At 36.0% G+C, this 16,332-nt stretch overlaps 1 protein-coding gene across 1 annotated transcript in view; it reads right to left on the bottom strand.

Moving 5' to 3' along the window:
- Nucleotides 1–16,332, bottom strand: part of LOC129255756 (semaphorin-5B-like) — a 35,423-nt gene that overhangs the window by 17,542 nt on the left and 1,549 nt on the right. The window contains exons 3-5 of the mRNA XM_064095934.1: nt 4,688–4,758; nt 4,148–4,227; nt 1,872–1,919 (exon numbers count right to left, since the gene is read on the bottom strand). Coding sequence (XP_063952004.1) covers nt 1,872–1,919; nt 4,148–4,227; nt 4,688–4,758 — 199 coding nt within the window. The remainder of the gene's footprint in view (nt 1–1,871; nt 1,920–4,147; nt 4,228–4,687; nt 4,759–16,332) is intronic.

The raw sequence follows: 16,332 nt of genomic DNA on the forward strand, positions 1-16,332 counted from the left end.
TTCACGCACCATTAGTGCACCTCGACCGACGCACCTGGGATGCGGGATGAGAAAATGAGCATCTCCCGCATCATCATCTTCCAGAACCCATCCATTCTGGGATTAGCATGCACTTTTTGGTAGCGGTAAGGGGTGTTATCGTTAGAAGACAGATTGATGTAGCTGCTAGACAGTGTATTGGAATCCTTTTAACTTTATCCTACCTAGATAACTGTTTGCTCTCTATCATCTTTGATGCCTTATTCTATATCTCCATATACGCCCTCTTCATCTCCTCCTCCATATTTCTCCTAAATCCCTTACAAATACAGAATAATAAACTCCCAGACAGTTAAATGTGTGCCCTTTCCTTGTCTAAAATTATTCTATATTCCACCTCACAAGGCAGTGGTAGTATATTCCCTCCCTCTTTGTCTCCTTTCTCACTTCAACTATCTATCCATCTTTGTTTTCTATCGCACCATCTGTCTATCCTTTCCTCGGTCTATGATTGGAGACTGTATTTCTCACCTCTGATAAATTGGATTATATTTTACTAGAATTCATCATGGACACACTGCTTTGTGTAGCGAGTTACATTTCCACGGTGGCAATGATGTGCATCTCTTCAATATGATTTTCTCTCATCTCATCTTTGGGGAATCAGTCAAGTCTGTGCCCAAACACCTTGACCTAACGTTATGCCAGTAAATGAATATTGAAGTTTCCTTATCTTTCTCTTGGGAAATATTTCCATTCTTGTTGTTCGATCTGTTTTCAATAGGTAGCGAAATGATTGCAATTCAGAAGATATTTCTCTTACAAACAGATAATACAGCTATACAGGAATAAAGGATACAAATAACATTGTGTAGAGCTACCCCTCTATCTCCTGTCTTGACCATTTTGTCTTACCACTATTGTGAATTAAGTTATTTGTTTGTGAAAAAAATGAACCCAATACAGTATAATAATAAAGGAAACAGAAAAACATAAGGAATAATCAAAAGTAAACTCAATAGTTTTACATCAACATTCAAGAAAAATATAAAGGATAGGATTTAAGGGGTAGACGAAATAAAAGGAAATAGAATACAGTACAGCAAATATGCACTTTGATATGCCCAGAATGAAGATGGATACTTATTTTATTTGTGTAGAAGTAAGAAGATGGGACTTGAGAAGAAAAAGAAGATGTAAACTGCCATGTCCAGTAAAAGATGGCATTCATCTTGGTTTTATCCTACAAATGAAAGGGACCTTGTCCTTTTTTTCTGTATTATACTGCACTGTATCCCGAGGTACACCCCCTTCATCAAAACACACAAAATTGGCTATATACTTCAATTTGTAGCTTACTGAGCACAATTTGTTGTTTTGGATGGACACAAACACTTCTTTTCATTCAATCAAAATAGAGTAAAAGAACACCATGGTAGTCATGAAGCGTCTTAAACACAGTATCTGGATATAGCCATATGAGTGAAAATGCCTGTAATGGTCTTAACATTCATGTCACATGCATAAACCCACACAGCATGTAGCGGCTTAATGTATCTCACGCCTGGTGACAAATTGGAGAGCGACAATGGACTGCTTTCACTGCCTTGGAAATGGAATCATGGGATCTTTTCCGAGGGATGCGGATGGCGGATATATGAAATCGATGGGAAAGAGATAAAGCACCAGGTTTTACACCTGAGCTCATAATATACATCAGAAATATTCCACGCAAATCTAGCCTGATTAATATTGCCTGGGATACAGGTTAGCATACCTAGGTGAAAGCAGCTAGGGATTAAGACTTGATTGGAATACCTCACATGCAGTCTCCTTTTCTACAAATTTACATCATATTCAATCATTTGAAGTAATTTGAGAGTGACTCTTACCTTCTTTTTGCTGATTTTCAATGTCCTGAGTGGATCACACTTGTGCATCTGAGGAAAGAGGAAATGAAACAGAGGAAATATCATTAACTAATTCTGATCCATAATCTATATCATAATTCATAATTATAATCCATTCAACATAGAATGATTTATCATAAATGATAAAATAGCATTTAACCTAGAGCAGAAGTCAAAAAATAGAAAGGAGAAAGGTTGAAAAAGATAAAAGAAGAGGAAAAAAGAAGAAGGACAGAGAAATTGAGATGCAGAGGGGTAGCAGATAGAGAAAGAGAGAGTGGGAGAAGGGCCAAGAGAAAGAGTGAGGAGAGAGAGAGGACAAAGAAAAAGAAAGTAAGAGATTTGAAAGTGAGTCAGAATAGTGTTTAACATTCACAAATTAAATTGATTCCCATGTTTTCAACATCAACCTCCCATTCCTCGACATGCCAACATCCTACAGCATGAATCATGATACAGTTGTTTTTCTCAATTTTCAAACGAAATTAAAGGTGCAGATTTTCACCAAAACAGCACAATGATACATCATGGGGTGACTTCGCTAAAGGTAAAAGAGTAAGAAGCAATATGACAAGATACACATGCTAATTGTAAAATGAAAATAAACATATAATGAGGTCTTATAAGGCATAATCTAGTCACTAAAAATCGATAAAACTATTTTATTTTCTTACTGTGGGAAAATTAACAATTGATTTCAATCAGCACTTTAAACCCGATTTTTCTTGAGAGCAAGTAGAGGAAGTTTACTGGTAGAATGACTCACATGTCATCGTTTCTGGGTCTTTGACTACCAAACTTTCCTAAAAACAACTATTGCCTTAAATGCCCCTGCCACTGGGAAAAAACAAAGTCATCATAAACCAATTGATGGCGATGATTTGAAATAAATACTGACATTTTTATAGTATTGTCTGGGTTTTGGACCTCTATGACTGACAATGTTTGGACATAATTCTTAAAAATATTTATCTATTCATTTCAAGCACTTGTTGCATGTGTTTATCTCAAGCAGAAATTAAATGAAAAATAAATTCCTTCTTAAATGATTTGATTTTCACCCACAGGTATTTAAAGGTTATTTTTCTTGCAAAAGAAGTGTCATTTGAGGTCTAGTTTTGGAGTGTTACAAAACCAACTGATTCATCTCATTTATTCAAACAATACCCCCTCCCCTAAAGAAATGGGATTAAATAATAGAATGAAATTTCACCTCAATTGTCTTAATCATTAAATGTTACACCAATAGCGAAATTCAAAATTAATTCATAAATCAGTTACTATTTTGCTCAAAATATCACTCATCTAATCATTCATCTTGAAGTCTTGACCCATACTTTTGGGTGGATATAACACTTGGTAAACAATACAAAGAAATTGAAAGGGGCGAGAGCACAATCTTTTCAGAAAGAGAACTATATGCTTGAGAACTAGTAGTGATTTGAGGTTCTATATAGGGAAGGGGTTAGTAACCTCCAGCCCTCTCTACAATGCATCCATATAAAGGTATATGGTGAGTGGGCAAAGATGAACATAGGTTGACCTTTGATGACCTCAATCAAGACAGTTTGTCACCAGATCACATCTTCTAACATCGTTTTGAAGAGTGACATACTGATTGGTTACACTGCCCACAGGATTGCTCACATCAAAACCATTAAGATTCAGGAGTTTGACAGACAAGCAGATGCCATCAAGATTCTTAAAATTAAGATACAATATTTACCATTTCTTACTGCAGGTGGGAGTTTTCCTCCTCTCATGTCACAAATACCCGCCAATGAAAAGAACAATTCTTTAAGCTATCGAAAGGTGCATCGATGCTCATCTGTTTTGGCCCAGAGGAGGCGCTTTGAAATACGCTTAGTTCAAAAGAATATCTCACTAAGAAATGCATCTCTATGATGTTTCTATTGGCAGTAAATGAGTGCCACCTGCAAGTACAATTTGGGCCGACTCAATTTCTAGCCTTGGTAGACAGGTTTCCTCATCAAGAAAGTAAAAGATAAGCATAAACAGTCATTCCCATAAATTACTTATGTTATTTGTGATTACCATATGCATTTCAAAATGCTTCTTCTGCTCTTAAAGAGTAAACAAGAATTCAACACATCCTTACAGAATGGGTAGTTTCATATTGCTCTTCCCTTTAGGAAGAACCGCTATAAATAAATAATGGAAGAATCTGATAAAACTCTTGAAAGAAGTGAGAGGACTGTACTATTACTACTGCGGGGAGGTTTTATGTTGACACTTACAGGCGTAACACAGAGCTCTTCAACAATGCAAGCATTGTCCAAGCCATCAAGGTTAACTAGCTTCTTGATCTTCCCATCCTCTGAAAAAAGAGAGAAAATACAGACTGGTGTGAGAAAAAAAGTTTGCAAAGTTAGGAGGAAAAAGCAAAACCAAACAAAAATACACTTTACTTTGTTTGTATATTTCCAATAGCACTAAATATATTTTTCAGCCAAAACTTCAAAAACTGCAGGCTTGAGAATATTTACCCTAATAAAAAAGGTTTTCAACCTTTACCAGTTTAGATTGAAACATGAGAAATGTCGTTTTCCAAGGAATCAACATTCTTATATTTACCATGGCACAGTTTAATTCCAAGAACTTTGTATGTACAATTGTTGTCTTTCTTCTGGAAAAACCCATTTGAGTGTATGATTTGGCAGATGTGTATATTTGGGACATTTCCAATAAAAACATTTTATCAGTTAGGACACAACTCAACTGTGTGGGTCTGAACAACAACTAAAATGAACATTATTCCAAGGGTTGGGAGTTCTTACCAGTTCCAACGAAGATGACATTGTAGACCTTATCCCTTCCCTGCACAGTATCCACGACAATCCTATCCAATCTGAAAAGAAATGAGAGAACATCTTTACTTCTATTGTATCTATTAAAGGAAGTTACATAAATGTAATAAGGACATTGCTAGAATTTGATAAAAAGAATTACTCCCACAATAATTTCCTCTCTTGTTGTGCAGTCATCCTCCTTTCTAACAAGAGCAGCCCATCTTCATCATGGTTAGATAACAGAAAGTATAAATGACAATAGTTGGGCTGTGCTTTACAAATGTGAAGTAAATTCAAATACATGAGAAATACCTGTGAAAATCTTAAAGTAAATTTTCATGTGGAGAAACATTATGGAAAATTAAGTTCACAGACTACAGTATAAAAAAGTTCTCACATTGTTTTCTCAAATGTTTTGTGCTCAATTATCACAGCAAACCAATGTTTCTCCGAATAAAAAACATAGTCGAAAGATTAAGGTGAAGTATACTTGATCAGTTCTGATTATCATATGATTGCCAAGGAGCACAAGTAATTTTAGGATCTGAATTCCCTTTCTTAAATTGTATTACTAGTAAAAAAAAAGACAATTTTCTGTCTCCTGAAACATGGTAGAAATGGTATGATCAGGATTACATTTTAGAGAGGTTATCTGTGTGAGATTCATAACAGGAAGAGACGGTTCACTGAGAGGACAAGACTTGCAGCATAATTCAGGGGGATGGAGAAATGAAACAAGCCAGTAACTTTGAGATTTTCAGGTGATGATAACATTCCACTGCAAGAAACAAGTGTTGATGTAAACTGAGAAGTCTAGAACTCTTTAACACGATAGAAAATTTAAACTTGACTTTCTTTGGTGGGAATCTGTGACTTCACAACACTAGGAGTTAAAGTAAAGAGAATTAAAAATAAGGAGAGCATCACATCTTCAAATTTGTACACTCCATAAAGTTGAATATCAGAACAATATTTAGTTAATTTTGATACCAGAAACAAATAAGCTTACAACAGATACAGGGAAACATTTTGACAGCTAGCTTTTTAGATGTCACATCACTACTTCAGACAAGCCTTTCCTTATTGAAACTAATTATGGAGCCTAAGTGGATTGAGTTGAGAGTTTAGACTCAGGAGCAACCTCTGGGAAAAGCAAAATCAAAAGTCTGAAATGTGTAGTTCTGGTCAAGATTTGTACAGTCATGAGGTTGCATTCGATTAGTGTAGACTTAAACCCCCCATGTTGTTTCAATTTGAATTGTAATAGAAAAGGCCACACAATATTAGCATCCATATTTCATCAGGAACACAAAACCTCTTTCAGCAAGTTGAAAATCCAACAAAAAAAGGTTTGAAATAAAATGAAATTGAATATAAAACTGCTGCCCCAATCAATAAAAGAGAAGGAGAAAGAGAATAAATAAATTAAAAACGTGTATTCCTAGATATTTCTTTTATTTTTTCATATAGCGTTTTCACGAGTTCACTCCAGGTCAGTGTCACGTTCTTCAATTCCTCAATTGATTCTAAAAACATTGTTGGGAAATGTAGAGACAAAACAAAAACACAAAGTTCCCACCTTAAACTTGGTCACTAATGTCTGTTTTTACAACAGACTGCTTCAAGAAAGTGGAACGCTTAACAAAGCGTGAAACAATTTGCAACAGGGGTGAAATGCGATATGTCAAAATCTGAAGACTTTTCAGGGGAATGAAATATGAATGCTATATCATTCTTAACTGCTTCCAGGTGCACGGGCAAGTTATGAACTACTTTCTCGCTCTCTCTTTTTTTTTGGGGGGGGGGGTGCTGTGGTATTGCCCCCACTCAAAATTCTCTGGGGCAGTGTGGGTTGGATATTTGGTTAGGGTGGTTAAAGGAGACGAAACTTTAAGAAAAACAGGTGATGGATTTCATGTACAATGCAGTATGAGAGTAGTAGATAGAAATTGAGTGTGTGGGTTGGATGGCATATGGCCACAGAAGTTGGGTTTAGCAAAAATATATGGTAAAAACTAAATCTGAAACAGGTGGATATGTGCCCTTCATGTTTTCACCCCAGTTAAGGGAAGGGCACATATATCAATACTTTGGAATGATCATCTAGAGACTTCTAATTTTAGCAATAGCTATCATTAATAGAGACTACAACTGTAATATAACTCTGATATGAGTGGGAAAATTTGAATGATCTTTGGAGACACATCAATCACAAACACGGGTCAAACTTCTAAGACCAGGCGAATAAAGAGATGAAAATTTAAGACTTTCCAGATATGCTGTATTTTGTGGTCGTTCCACAATGCATAATACCAATAATATCATTTTAATAACTAAGAATACCACAATGGCAGAACAATGACTCATTCTTATACCATAGGGTGAAAGAAAAAAACAGATTCACTAAAACTTAATAGAGTTAGGGTTTGAGTTGTAGCACTCCCACACTTTCAAAACTAACAAAGTAACTTTCTGTTATAACATTTCACAGGTTTCTAACTAAAAAAAAAGCACATAAAAGAAAGCATCATTCATCAATGTGTGATGACTAATGGTTTAATGCGTGGGGCACAAGAGTCTGATTGGTATACAGGGGTGTGGTGGGGGGCTTGGTAGTAGGGGCTCAGTGGTTGGGTCAAAAGGTGTCATTTCTAGGGTGACAGGGTTCAAATGTCACACTGAGATGTTAAACTGGGTAAGTCATTTCAACAAAAGGGTATTTCAATTTTGGAATTCCTGTGAATTATAGCTAGTTTCCCAAAATAGATGTAAAATGGACAGAATTTTATTGTAAATGTAAATGATATTATTTGGTACAGAAATCGCACAGAATGTGAGTGGTCTACTATTTCAAATAATTTTTAAATGATGTAGCATTAATATTCTACCATTGTAAATAGGAATTCATATGAAAAGGGGTCAATGTTCATTCAGGAAACAAATATTATGTATTCTCTACAGTATGAATGAAAAAAAGAACTCTAAAATTTTTTCGATTTTGCCTTGGGATGTTACGATTTAAACATTTGCTGTTCCTTAAGAATCAACCATCTGTTTATCGAAAATAAGAAAGTGGAAAGAACTTGTCAATCATACCAGATTGAATATACTTAGAAATGGGAAATTTCCTTGAGACTGGCAGGGTTTTCTTTTGTTGGATAACATTCTGCCTTTCTCTCCTTCCCTAAGAATCGACAGTGAGCTACACTGCTTGAGTCATTTTAAGAATAAGAACTTTTGTTGCCAAAAACAACATGCAAAGAGCGAGCATAAATATTCTTCTATATCTCTTCACAGTATGAATTTGCTAGTGCAGATCACTGGTGGTGGAAGTGTTTTAAGACCAAACACCTCCGACAGAGCTCCTCATTACTTGATGAAAGACCAGGAAGTTTTAGGATCCAGAAAAGAATATTGGTATAATATTTCATGGTATTTTTGAAAGGATAAAGTCAAGAGAACAGTGTATGACAGGCTTTTCTGCTGTGTTGAATAGAGGGGGGCTTGTTACTGAATTCCGGAAAACTTTCCGTGTGTGAGGTGAAACTAATTGGAACATGGCCCCCACCATGTTAGGCATGTCATTGGATAATGAAATCTTCACCTGAATTTGAAAAGAAGCCAGGTTTTATCATGAGAATCTTAGCATGACATACAGATAGAATATCTTGATCATATACTCTTTTCCCCCCAATTGGATTCATGCATTACACGATTTAAATTGTAATCTGTCTATGTATCATTTCAGAAAAAAAAAATTGTACCCAACTCTCTTTTGGTAAAATGAATTTCATCATTTAAATAAAAATATGTACTATGGACTGTTTGAAAGTTTTATGATGTAACAACTAAAAGGAGGGGAAGTCCTTGTTTCCTCGTACTTCATAGTTTAAACAGCTACCTGCCAACTTGATATATTGTTGCAAACCTTCAATCCTTCTGCCGTATTGAAATGACATTTGAATATATAATATCCTAAAGCGATGTATGAATTTATGAAAGTTATGACTTTGGAACCATGAGGCGGATGTTTGGGCAGAGAAGATGGGGGTGTGTTTGAGGGTGGTTTACATTTCATTAAAACTAGTAAAACAGCCTGCAGGATTCTTGATAGGAAAAATAAAAGTGGGAGAGTGAGAGAGAGAATGAGGGAGAAAAGAGCAAAAAAAAGGGAAAGAGGGAGAGGAAGACAGACAGAAAGAAAGAAAAACAGAGAAAGACCAAAAGGAGAACGAAGGAGTCACCAAAAAACAATTATCATTAAAATGGTCCAAAGGTGATAAAGATGGTGTTGAGAGGATCATAAAACTACCATAGAGAAAATTGATAAAATATGGTAATTCAGAAAGGAAATGAAGAAACTTTTCTTCCATCAATGAATGGGCTAAGATGGCGGTTCTTGAAAAATACCTATAAACTTCCACCTTGTCAAGGTTGATCAGAACAAAGTTCCCCCAAAAATGTTCAAAAATAAAAAAGATTTTCTCAGAGGTAACATGATGCCTAATAGCTTCTAGTGTTTTGGAGATGGTATTATTATTAGGTTAATTGGGAGAAAATCCAAACATTTCTTTAAGGAGTCTACAGCCCCTATTGAAACTGGATAGAAATTCATGTGTGGCTTGTCATATTCGATTTCAGGCTAAATTTGGAGCTGTTTTCTTAGGAGTTGAAAACATCTGATGGGGCAGGCAACAAGTTTAATTGGGGTACAATGAGAAAAGGATAGGGTGAACATGAAGGGAAATCTCTCAAGAGTTCAAAACTTGTGAGGAACAAGTGAAATAAAAAGGATATTTAGTTTCAAAGATAACAGAGTTCTGTGAACTACACTACAATTCACCTAGATATCATTTCATACCAAAGGCTCATCTTAAGTTATACATTAAATAGGCCTAAATGCATAGAATGATTCCAAAAAGATGTCCATGAGTTCCTTTTGAACATTATTGTAAATTTCACACCTGTTTCATTGAAAAAAAATGCCAGGTGTTATCTACAATTCAAGTAGGTAATCAATAGCAAAATTGAACTTGGAATGGAACTAACCATTACATACTACTTCATGGGTTGATCGTGTATTTCAAAGAGCATGTTGGTTTTACTCCAACTTTCCAATGAAGCAAATAATTGGAGCTGAACTGTAAATGCCCCCAAGATGAGACTAACCCTATGAAAACTATCAAAAAGAGGGATAAAATGAGACCAACCCACCCAATTGTGAAATCAATCCTGAGCAAACACCTGAAGAAAAATACTATCAAATTAAATTCTGTCAACTCTCATAAAAGCCATTCTTGACAAGAAATGAAATCATACGAGTTTCTTGCTCAAATTCTCAATATTCCTTAGTCCTTTATTCATTTCATTTTTGTCCTTTTAAGGTTAATACAACCTAATTTATTCAGTTTTCAAAAGGCATTCCAGTTTTGAAAAGGGAAGCAAGTGTTTTGAAGACAAAGGGGAAAGGGAAGACAAATATCAATCTATTTTAGATATTAAACAACTCGTGGCAACATCTTTCTTTCACCTAATGCGAAATCTCATACCATTGCACTCATGTCTATTCGCTATTTGTATACTATGTTAGAGTAAGCAAAAGACAAATATCAGTCTATTTCAGATATCAAACAACTCGTGGCAACTCCATTCTTTATGTTTCTGTGAATTTCACACATAATCAATTCTATTGAAGACCATTTTATAAGAAGCTTTTTCATTCCAAGTATTGACCCAACCACACAACTGTCTGATGGATTAATTAATTGTCTCCTTGTCTCAGTTAGTTGTCTAGTTTCTCAATCAGAGCCTTATTTTTCATCATCTCTACACCTTTCTGACATGCCTTCCGGTCGAATAACAAATGCTTAATTTCACAATTTTTTTTACTGTCATATTAAAAGTTCTTCATTTGGTGAAAATTGTCTGATTTTTCTGTTTGGCCTATCCATCAAAAAATATTGAATACCACTTCAGTAAAATGGTTCTAAAATAAACAAGAATATTCAATTTTCAATCACAATGCTATTAACAAAAGTAAACTGTCTCAATGCAAAAGTAGCAACCATTTTCTTGCTAAAAGATGTAAACAGATATTGCAGATTCTGATGGCCAGTGACCTTCAAGCTGAACTTCAGCTATACCACAACTTTTCTGACCCAAAGAAACACTGGATTGAAATTGAGAAGTTGATCTGATGTATTACTCTGATAGCACGGAGATCTCCCTGATCTATCATAGTCATTTCGAACCACACTAAATGACATACATTGCATAAAATAGGATTCACCTTGGAAAAAGATCAAATAAACAATATTAAAAATGCTCTATAAGTCATAAGAAAGATGGGAGGATGAAGAGAGAATATCTGATGAATTAAACCCGAAAAGACCAACAAAATATGAAGTTGAAAATGAAAGAGAGCAAGAGGAGAGAAAGTGGGAATGAATAATAGACTAACATAAATTAGAGAGAGACAGAAGGTGGTTTCAAACCGCCTCGATCACAAGAATCCCCGTTAAATTACGAGAACTTTTTTAGGCTGAAAAATACCCATTAATTATTCCTGTATTCACACCGCCCTGAAACATACCCTTCGGGATAAGTTCCTGAAGTTACGAGCATGCGCAGTATGGTCTGATAAGCAGCAAGGCGCGAAATTCAAAATCACTAGCCCAGCAGCAACCCATGCACGGCGCCGCACCCAACGACACGCTGGGCTAAAAGTTCCTGTAATTTGCTTTCAGACCGCCAAAATACCCACGACCTTGGAAAAATCCCCGCGAAAGTTCTCGTAATTTCGCCAAGTACCTACTATTTATCGGGTATTTTCTTTCGGGGATATTACGCGTAGTTTGCTTTCACACCGCCAAAATACCTGGTATTTTCTGATCGGGGTAAATTTCCCGATCAGAGAATACCTGGAACTTCGAGGCGGTCTGAAACCACCTAGAGAGAGAGAGAGAGGGGGGGGGGGGGCAGGGTCTTATGACCTTGGCAAATCAAGCAGCTGAACTTGAAAATGACAGCTGTTTGTTCCAGGAACCAAAACAGTGAGTTTAAAGGGAGACAAAACAACTTTGATCATTGACAATAACTCTCACTCAGGTATACAAGTTACGGTTATCCCTTCTATGAAAATCTTCACCACTTTCTTTCCTTCTCTAGCTTCTCTCCCTCCTTTTGCAAAAACAATATATTGTCATGACAACAGCTGGGTATACAATAGTCGAAGAAACAAGGAAATTCTGAGCTTTGTCCCCTTTTTTCTATGAAAATCACCACCACCTTCCTTTCTTTCTCAAGCCCCCCCCCCCTTTAACACCCCATCTCATCACCATGACAACAGCTGGCTACACAATAGTTGTTGGAGCAAGCTTCAAATTTTGGATCTGTCGGTAGGGTCTGGATGGAAAGGAAGTCCAAGATTTGTAGCCCAAAGCCTCTCTGCCAGGGTCCAGCACCCTAGCTGATGATGGACTATCTCGGGGTTTGGTGCCAACATTTTGGGTGAACAGCCTTGATTTTAGCAGTGCTTCTGTAGATTAGATGCGATTAGAGGTGGGTAGGGAATGGCAGGGGCTTTATAATGCTTTCTTGATCAAAAGTTCTGCATAAGAATACCCTTACCCCATCTCACTTCTAAAGTAATACCAGAGAAGGGTTGGAGAACAGACTTTTGAAAAATACTTGAAAAGTGATATTGCACCGAGAAAGGAAGAATAATTTATATCATGATTTACAAATTCATGGATGGCAAGAGCTTCAAACCACATTGTATTCTTCTAAGCTATCAATTTTAAAGAAGTTTAATCAAGTGGTAAATTATCAAAAGGAAGCAAAACTTTACTTTCAAAATGGTCTCATTTGCTCAAGTTGAATGTCCGCAAATGTTCCGCAATAACTTTGATGTAAATTGAACAATATTTTCCATAAGAATACTACACTGACCTTCATTTTTTTATAATTATGCCAACGCTTCAACAAAAAGTACAATAGAACACCCAAGGGGTAGATTGTGTGGCAGGTTTAATTCTTGATCCAGCATCTAGGGCATTGATATCATCTGTACTCTGCACATATCATTCGCACCAAAACAAATGCTAAAACATGGTTTTTATTTCATAGAAAATATGATATGAACTATAAAAATCTGTGCACCTGGTTCTGTAATTCCCCATGCTACCTTGTTCTGTTTTTAAGGCAATATGCTTCCTTTTTACCTTACTGCACATCATAAAACACCATTACGTTTTATTGTGTTTAAAGATTTTTTAAATTCATCATTCTTATTTCAGATGAATGCGTGTGAAATGATTGGCAGTGGTTACTGGAAATCATCACATACATTGCTTTATATGAATGTAAAATTATGAAAGAAAATCCTACCTAACACTCACCCCTTTCCTCTAAAAAATGGAAGCATGAAAAGCAATTGGTATGAAATTGAACCACACATGAAGATGTGTGTGAGGGTGTGAATGTAAGGAAATCTAAGATTTGTGTTTAAATCTCTCTGCAAATGCACAGCTTCATAATGATGAAAGGATTCTTGCATGAATTTCATGAAAATAAAAGTATTGACAAAACAAAAAATCCCTGCCTTTGTTACTTGTTTTCTCACATGTCCTTCTGTTCCTGCAATTACCAAATCCTTTAAGTCTATTGAAATGCTTATGTGATCGCACACTTTCATAATGCAGCTATCTCTATTTATGAATTTCTACTTTACTACTGGCTCGGATATGAATTTTTAGCAGAAATGAAAAATAGTAGGAATTTTTTCTTTCATAATTCATGAGGGGATATCAAACATTATCTCCTTAAAGTTTAAAGAATTCTACAACCACAAATAATGATTAGTTTGTCCAATTGATAAATCAGAGACTATCAAATACACCATCAATACAAGATAACTCTTTTAGAGAGAGAAATGTATCAAAATACTGTTACATTGCAGGCAATGTATTCTAAGGAAGTTAAATCCATGTTTGAATATTCCATGCACTTGATCATGTGTTAGTGAGCAAGCATTTCATTTTGGTATCATCACCTGATCTTGGATTAACAAAGCCTCTCTAATTACCCCCATGATCCAGCCACGTAGCTATGCTGTGAATCACTTGCACTAGTCACACACAATGTCTTAGTCAAAGCTTTCCCCAGGTACTCCATTTGACATACTCTCGCCTCGTGACATGCCCAACTTATTAACAAACGAAGAACAAATTGAAAAGTTTGAAAAGAAATTGTGTAGAGCATGTGTGATGAAAAATTCTACCCACAAATAAGAATACCAACTTTTTAAATCCATGAGAGACAATTAAGATATCACTTTTGATACATCACTTTTGATCCTTCAGAAGTTCAGATACATCAAACAATTCTTTAATTGCATGGCACTTAGATGCTACAAAACCCAGGGGCAAATGTTTTCTAAAAGCACCATAACATTTTTCCACTTTAATCCCCTCAGCATTTTCTCATTGGTTGTGTATTTCTATGGTTATTTTGTTAACTATCAAAAACTTTTATTGTTTAAGCTAATGAATATTTATCACGAAAACTACATTAACAAAACCTGTTATGAATTCAGGACTCCGCATAATTTCATTTTATTACTTCAGAAATTTGGCAGCAGAACTTTCCCAGGCTCACCTGGCACTGGTTCTCCATGGAGATCCAAGAAGTACAAGTGAGAAGTGAAGGCAAAGAAGATCCAGAAAAGATAAATAGATGGAGGTGTGATAGGAAGGGGACAGGACAGGTGCGTCCCGCCAAAGAATCAGCCCACGAGGGGTAATGACTCACACCCATCTGTGAAGACATAAGAGCCAAGGAATGACATTGCATCAACACCAGGGACTTATAGTAGGTCCCAAGAATGTTGGAGAATCTTAAGGACACCGAAAGAGATTAATTAAATCACTTGCAATAAAGATTACTAGCGGCAGCTTGGAGACAAGCACAGAAGATTCAAAACAAGATTACCTTGGATTGGATAAAGAGTTTTGGCAGATGAATTCAAGATAACTACAAAGAAATGCATCTCTGCAAGTCTCTAGGGACAGAATGATAAGAAGGCCTATTCATTGCACCTTCAAAAGGTACAGTGGGATAACCAATTGACTATGAAGTCCTTAAATTTCTGGTTCATGTCGTCAATTGATAGGTTTGAAACTTTTCAAAGATGTTAGAGTACCGAATTTTTAACAAAAGAAGCCGTTTTTTTTTTTAATGACCACTGGAATAAAGTCCGACCGGAAAGATCCGAAGAAATGGGTGTTGGTAAGCAATGAAATTATACTAGTTTATCCAATGTTTTGAGTGACAAACCAATCAATAATATCGACATCAACAAAGAGGCAAGTGGGGTGGAAGAGGGCCAAGGGGAAAGGGGCAACAGGTGGAAGAACACTCCAAGAGGTTCCACCTGGGGTGCTGAATCACACCCAATCACCAGAGTTAACCAGAGTAGGGGGTATTTTTCAAGACAAGATAGTGGTTGGGTGGGGAAGAGAGGGGCAGATTCAGGGGTAGCATCTGTTAGAGTTGCTCCATTATGACAGGGGTAACACAGTTGAAGGGTGCTGGGGATGATAATGCAAAATGAGGATGGCATAGAATTTCAGCCAAAGTTCAAATATGAATGCTAATACATAGGACCTTCATCATCTCAGGAATTGTAACCCCACTAATAGTGCAATCAACTAATAATCTTTGAATGTAAAACATAATGTATCCTTGTACCATTTTCTGTTAATAGTTTTACAATTAAATTTTGGGGCAGATATAGGCCTACACTTACTTTATCTTCAATTTTGCCTGATATTAGGCCTATATTCTCATCAAAATAACTTACTCTGTCAAGAAGTATAAAGTGTCCGCAGAAAGTTAGGTATAAAGATTAACTTCAAGGTCAATGTTATTATGAATGTCAAAAGGTGAGAACAAACAAGAGGGCTTAACCGCATGACAACAAACTAATTTTGCTTAACCAAAGGACAACACAATTTCTATTGAACACAAAGAACAGTAGGCCTGCTGAGATACCACTGATTACAAATAATTCATCTTGACTCATCAAGGCGAGAGGGCAAATGACAACAGGTATTATACCTTTGAAGGAATAAACTTGACACAAGGTTTTGTAGAAGAGCCAACAGGTTAGCACACAACTGTCACAACAACAAGCTTTATCTGATGTGAAATTTACAGGTCAGCTGGGACCAACTAAGTCATGACAAAGCTTTTCAACTTGTCATGTATCTAACCTCTCTAAATTTCACAAAAATCTAGTATTAGCACTGTGTAATGATTTTACTACATATTCTACTGTTAAGGAGAACATTTTAATAGGGACAGGCCAGGCTTTCAACATTATTGAAACTTGGCTTTTGTCAACAGGAAATTTAAAAATTAGTTAGTTTTATTTTCTTATTCTTTTCAAACACATACCACTTCTCTATCTACTACATCTATATATATTTTTTTTTCTTCAAATCTTTGGTATACTTTAATATCATAATATGTTTTACTAGTCTGCAGGCACAGACCCTGATTGAAACTTTGATCAACAAGTGTGTCTCCACGCAAAGACTAGCACATGGAAGAACTTGCTGTTTCAATTCTGA

The sequence above is a fragment of the Lytechinus pictus genome, chromosome 3 (assembly GCF_037042905.1).
Source record: "Lytechinus pictus isolate F3 Inbred chromosome 3, Lp3.0, whole genome shotgun sequence".
Lineage (NCBI taxonomy): Eukaryota > Metazoa > Echinodermata > Echinoidea > Temnopleuroida > Toxopneustidae > Lytechinus > Lytechinus pictus.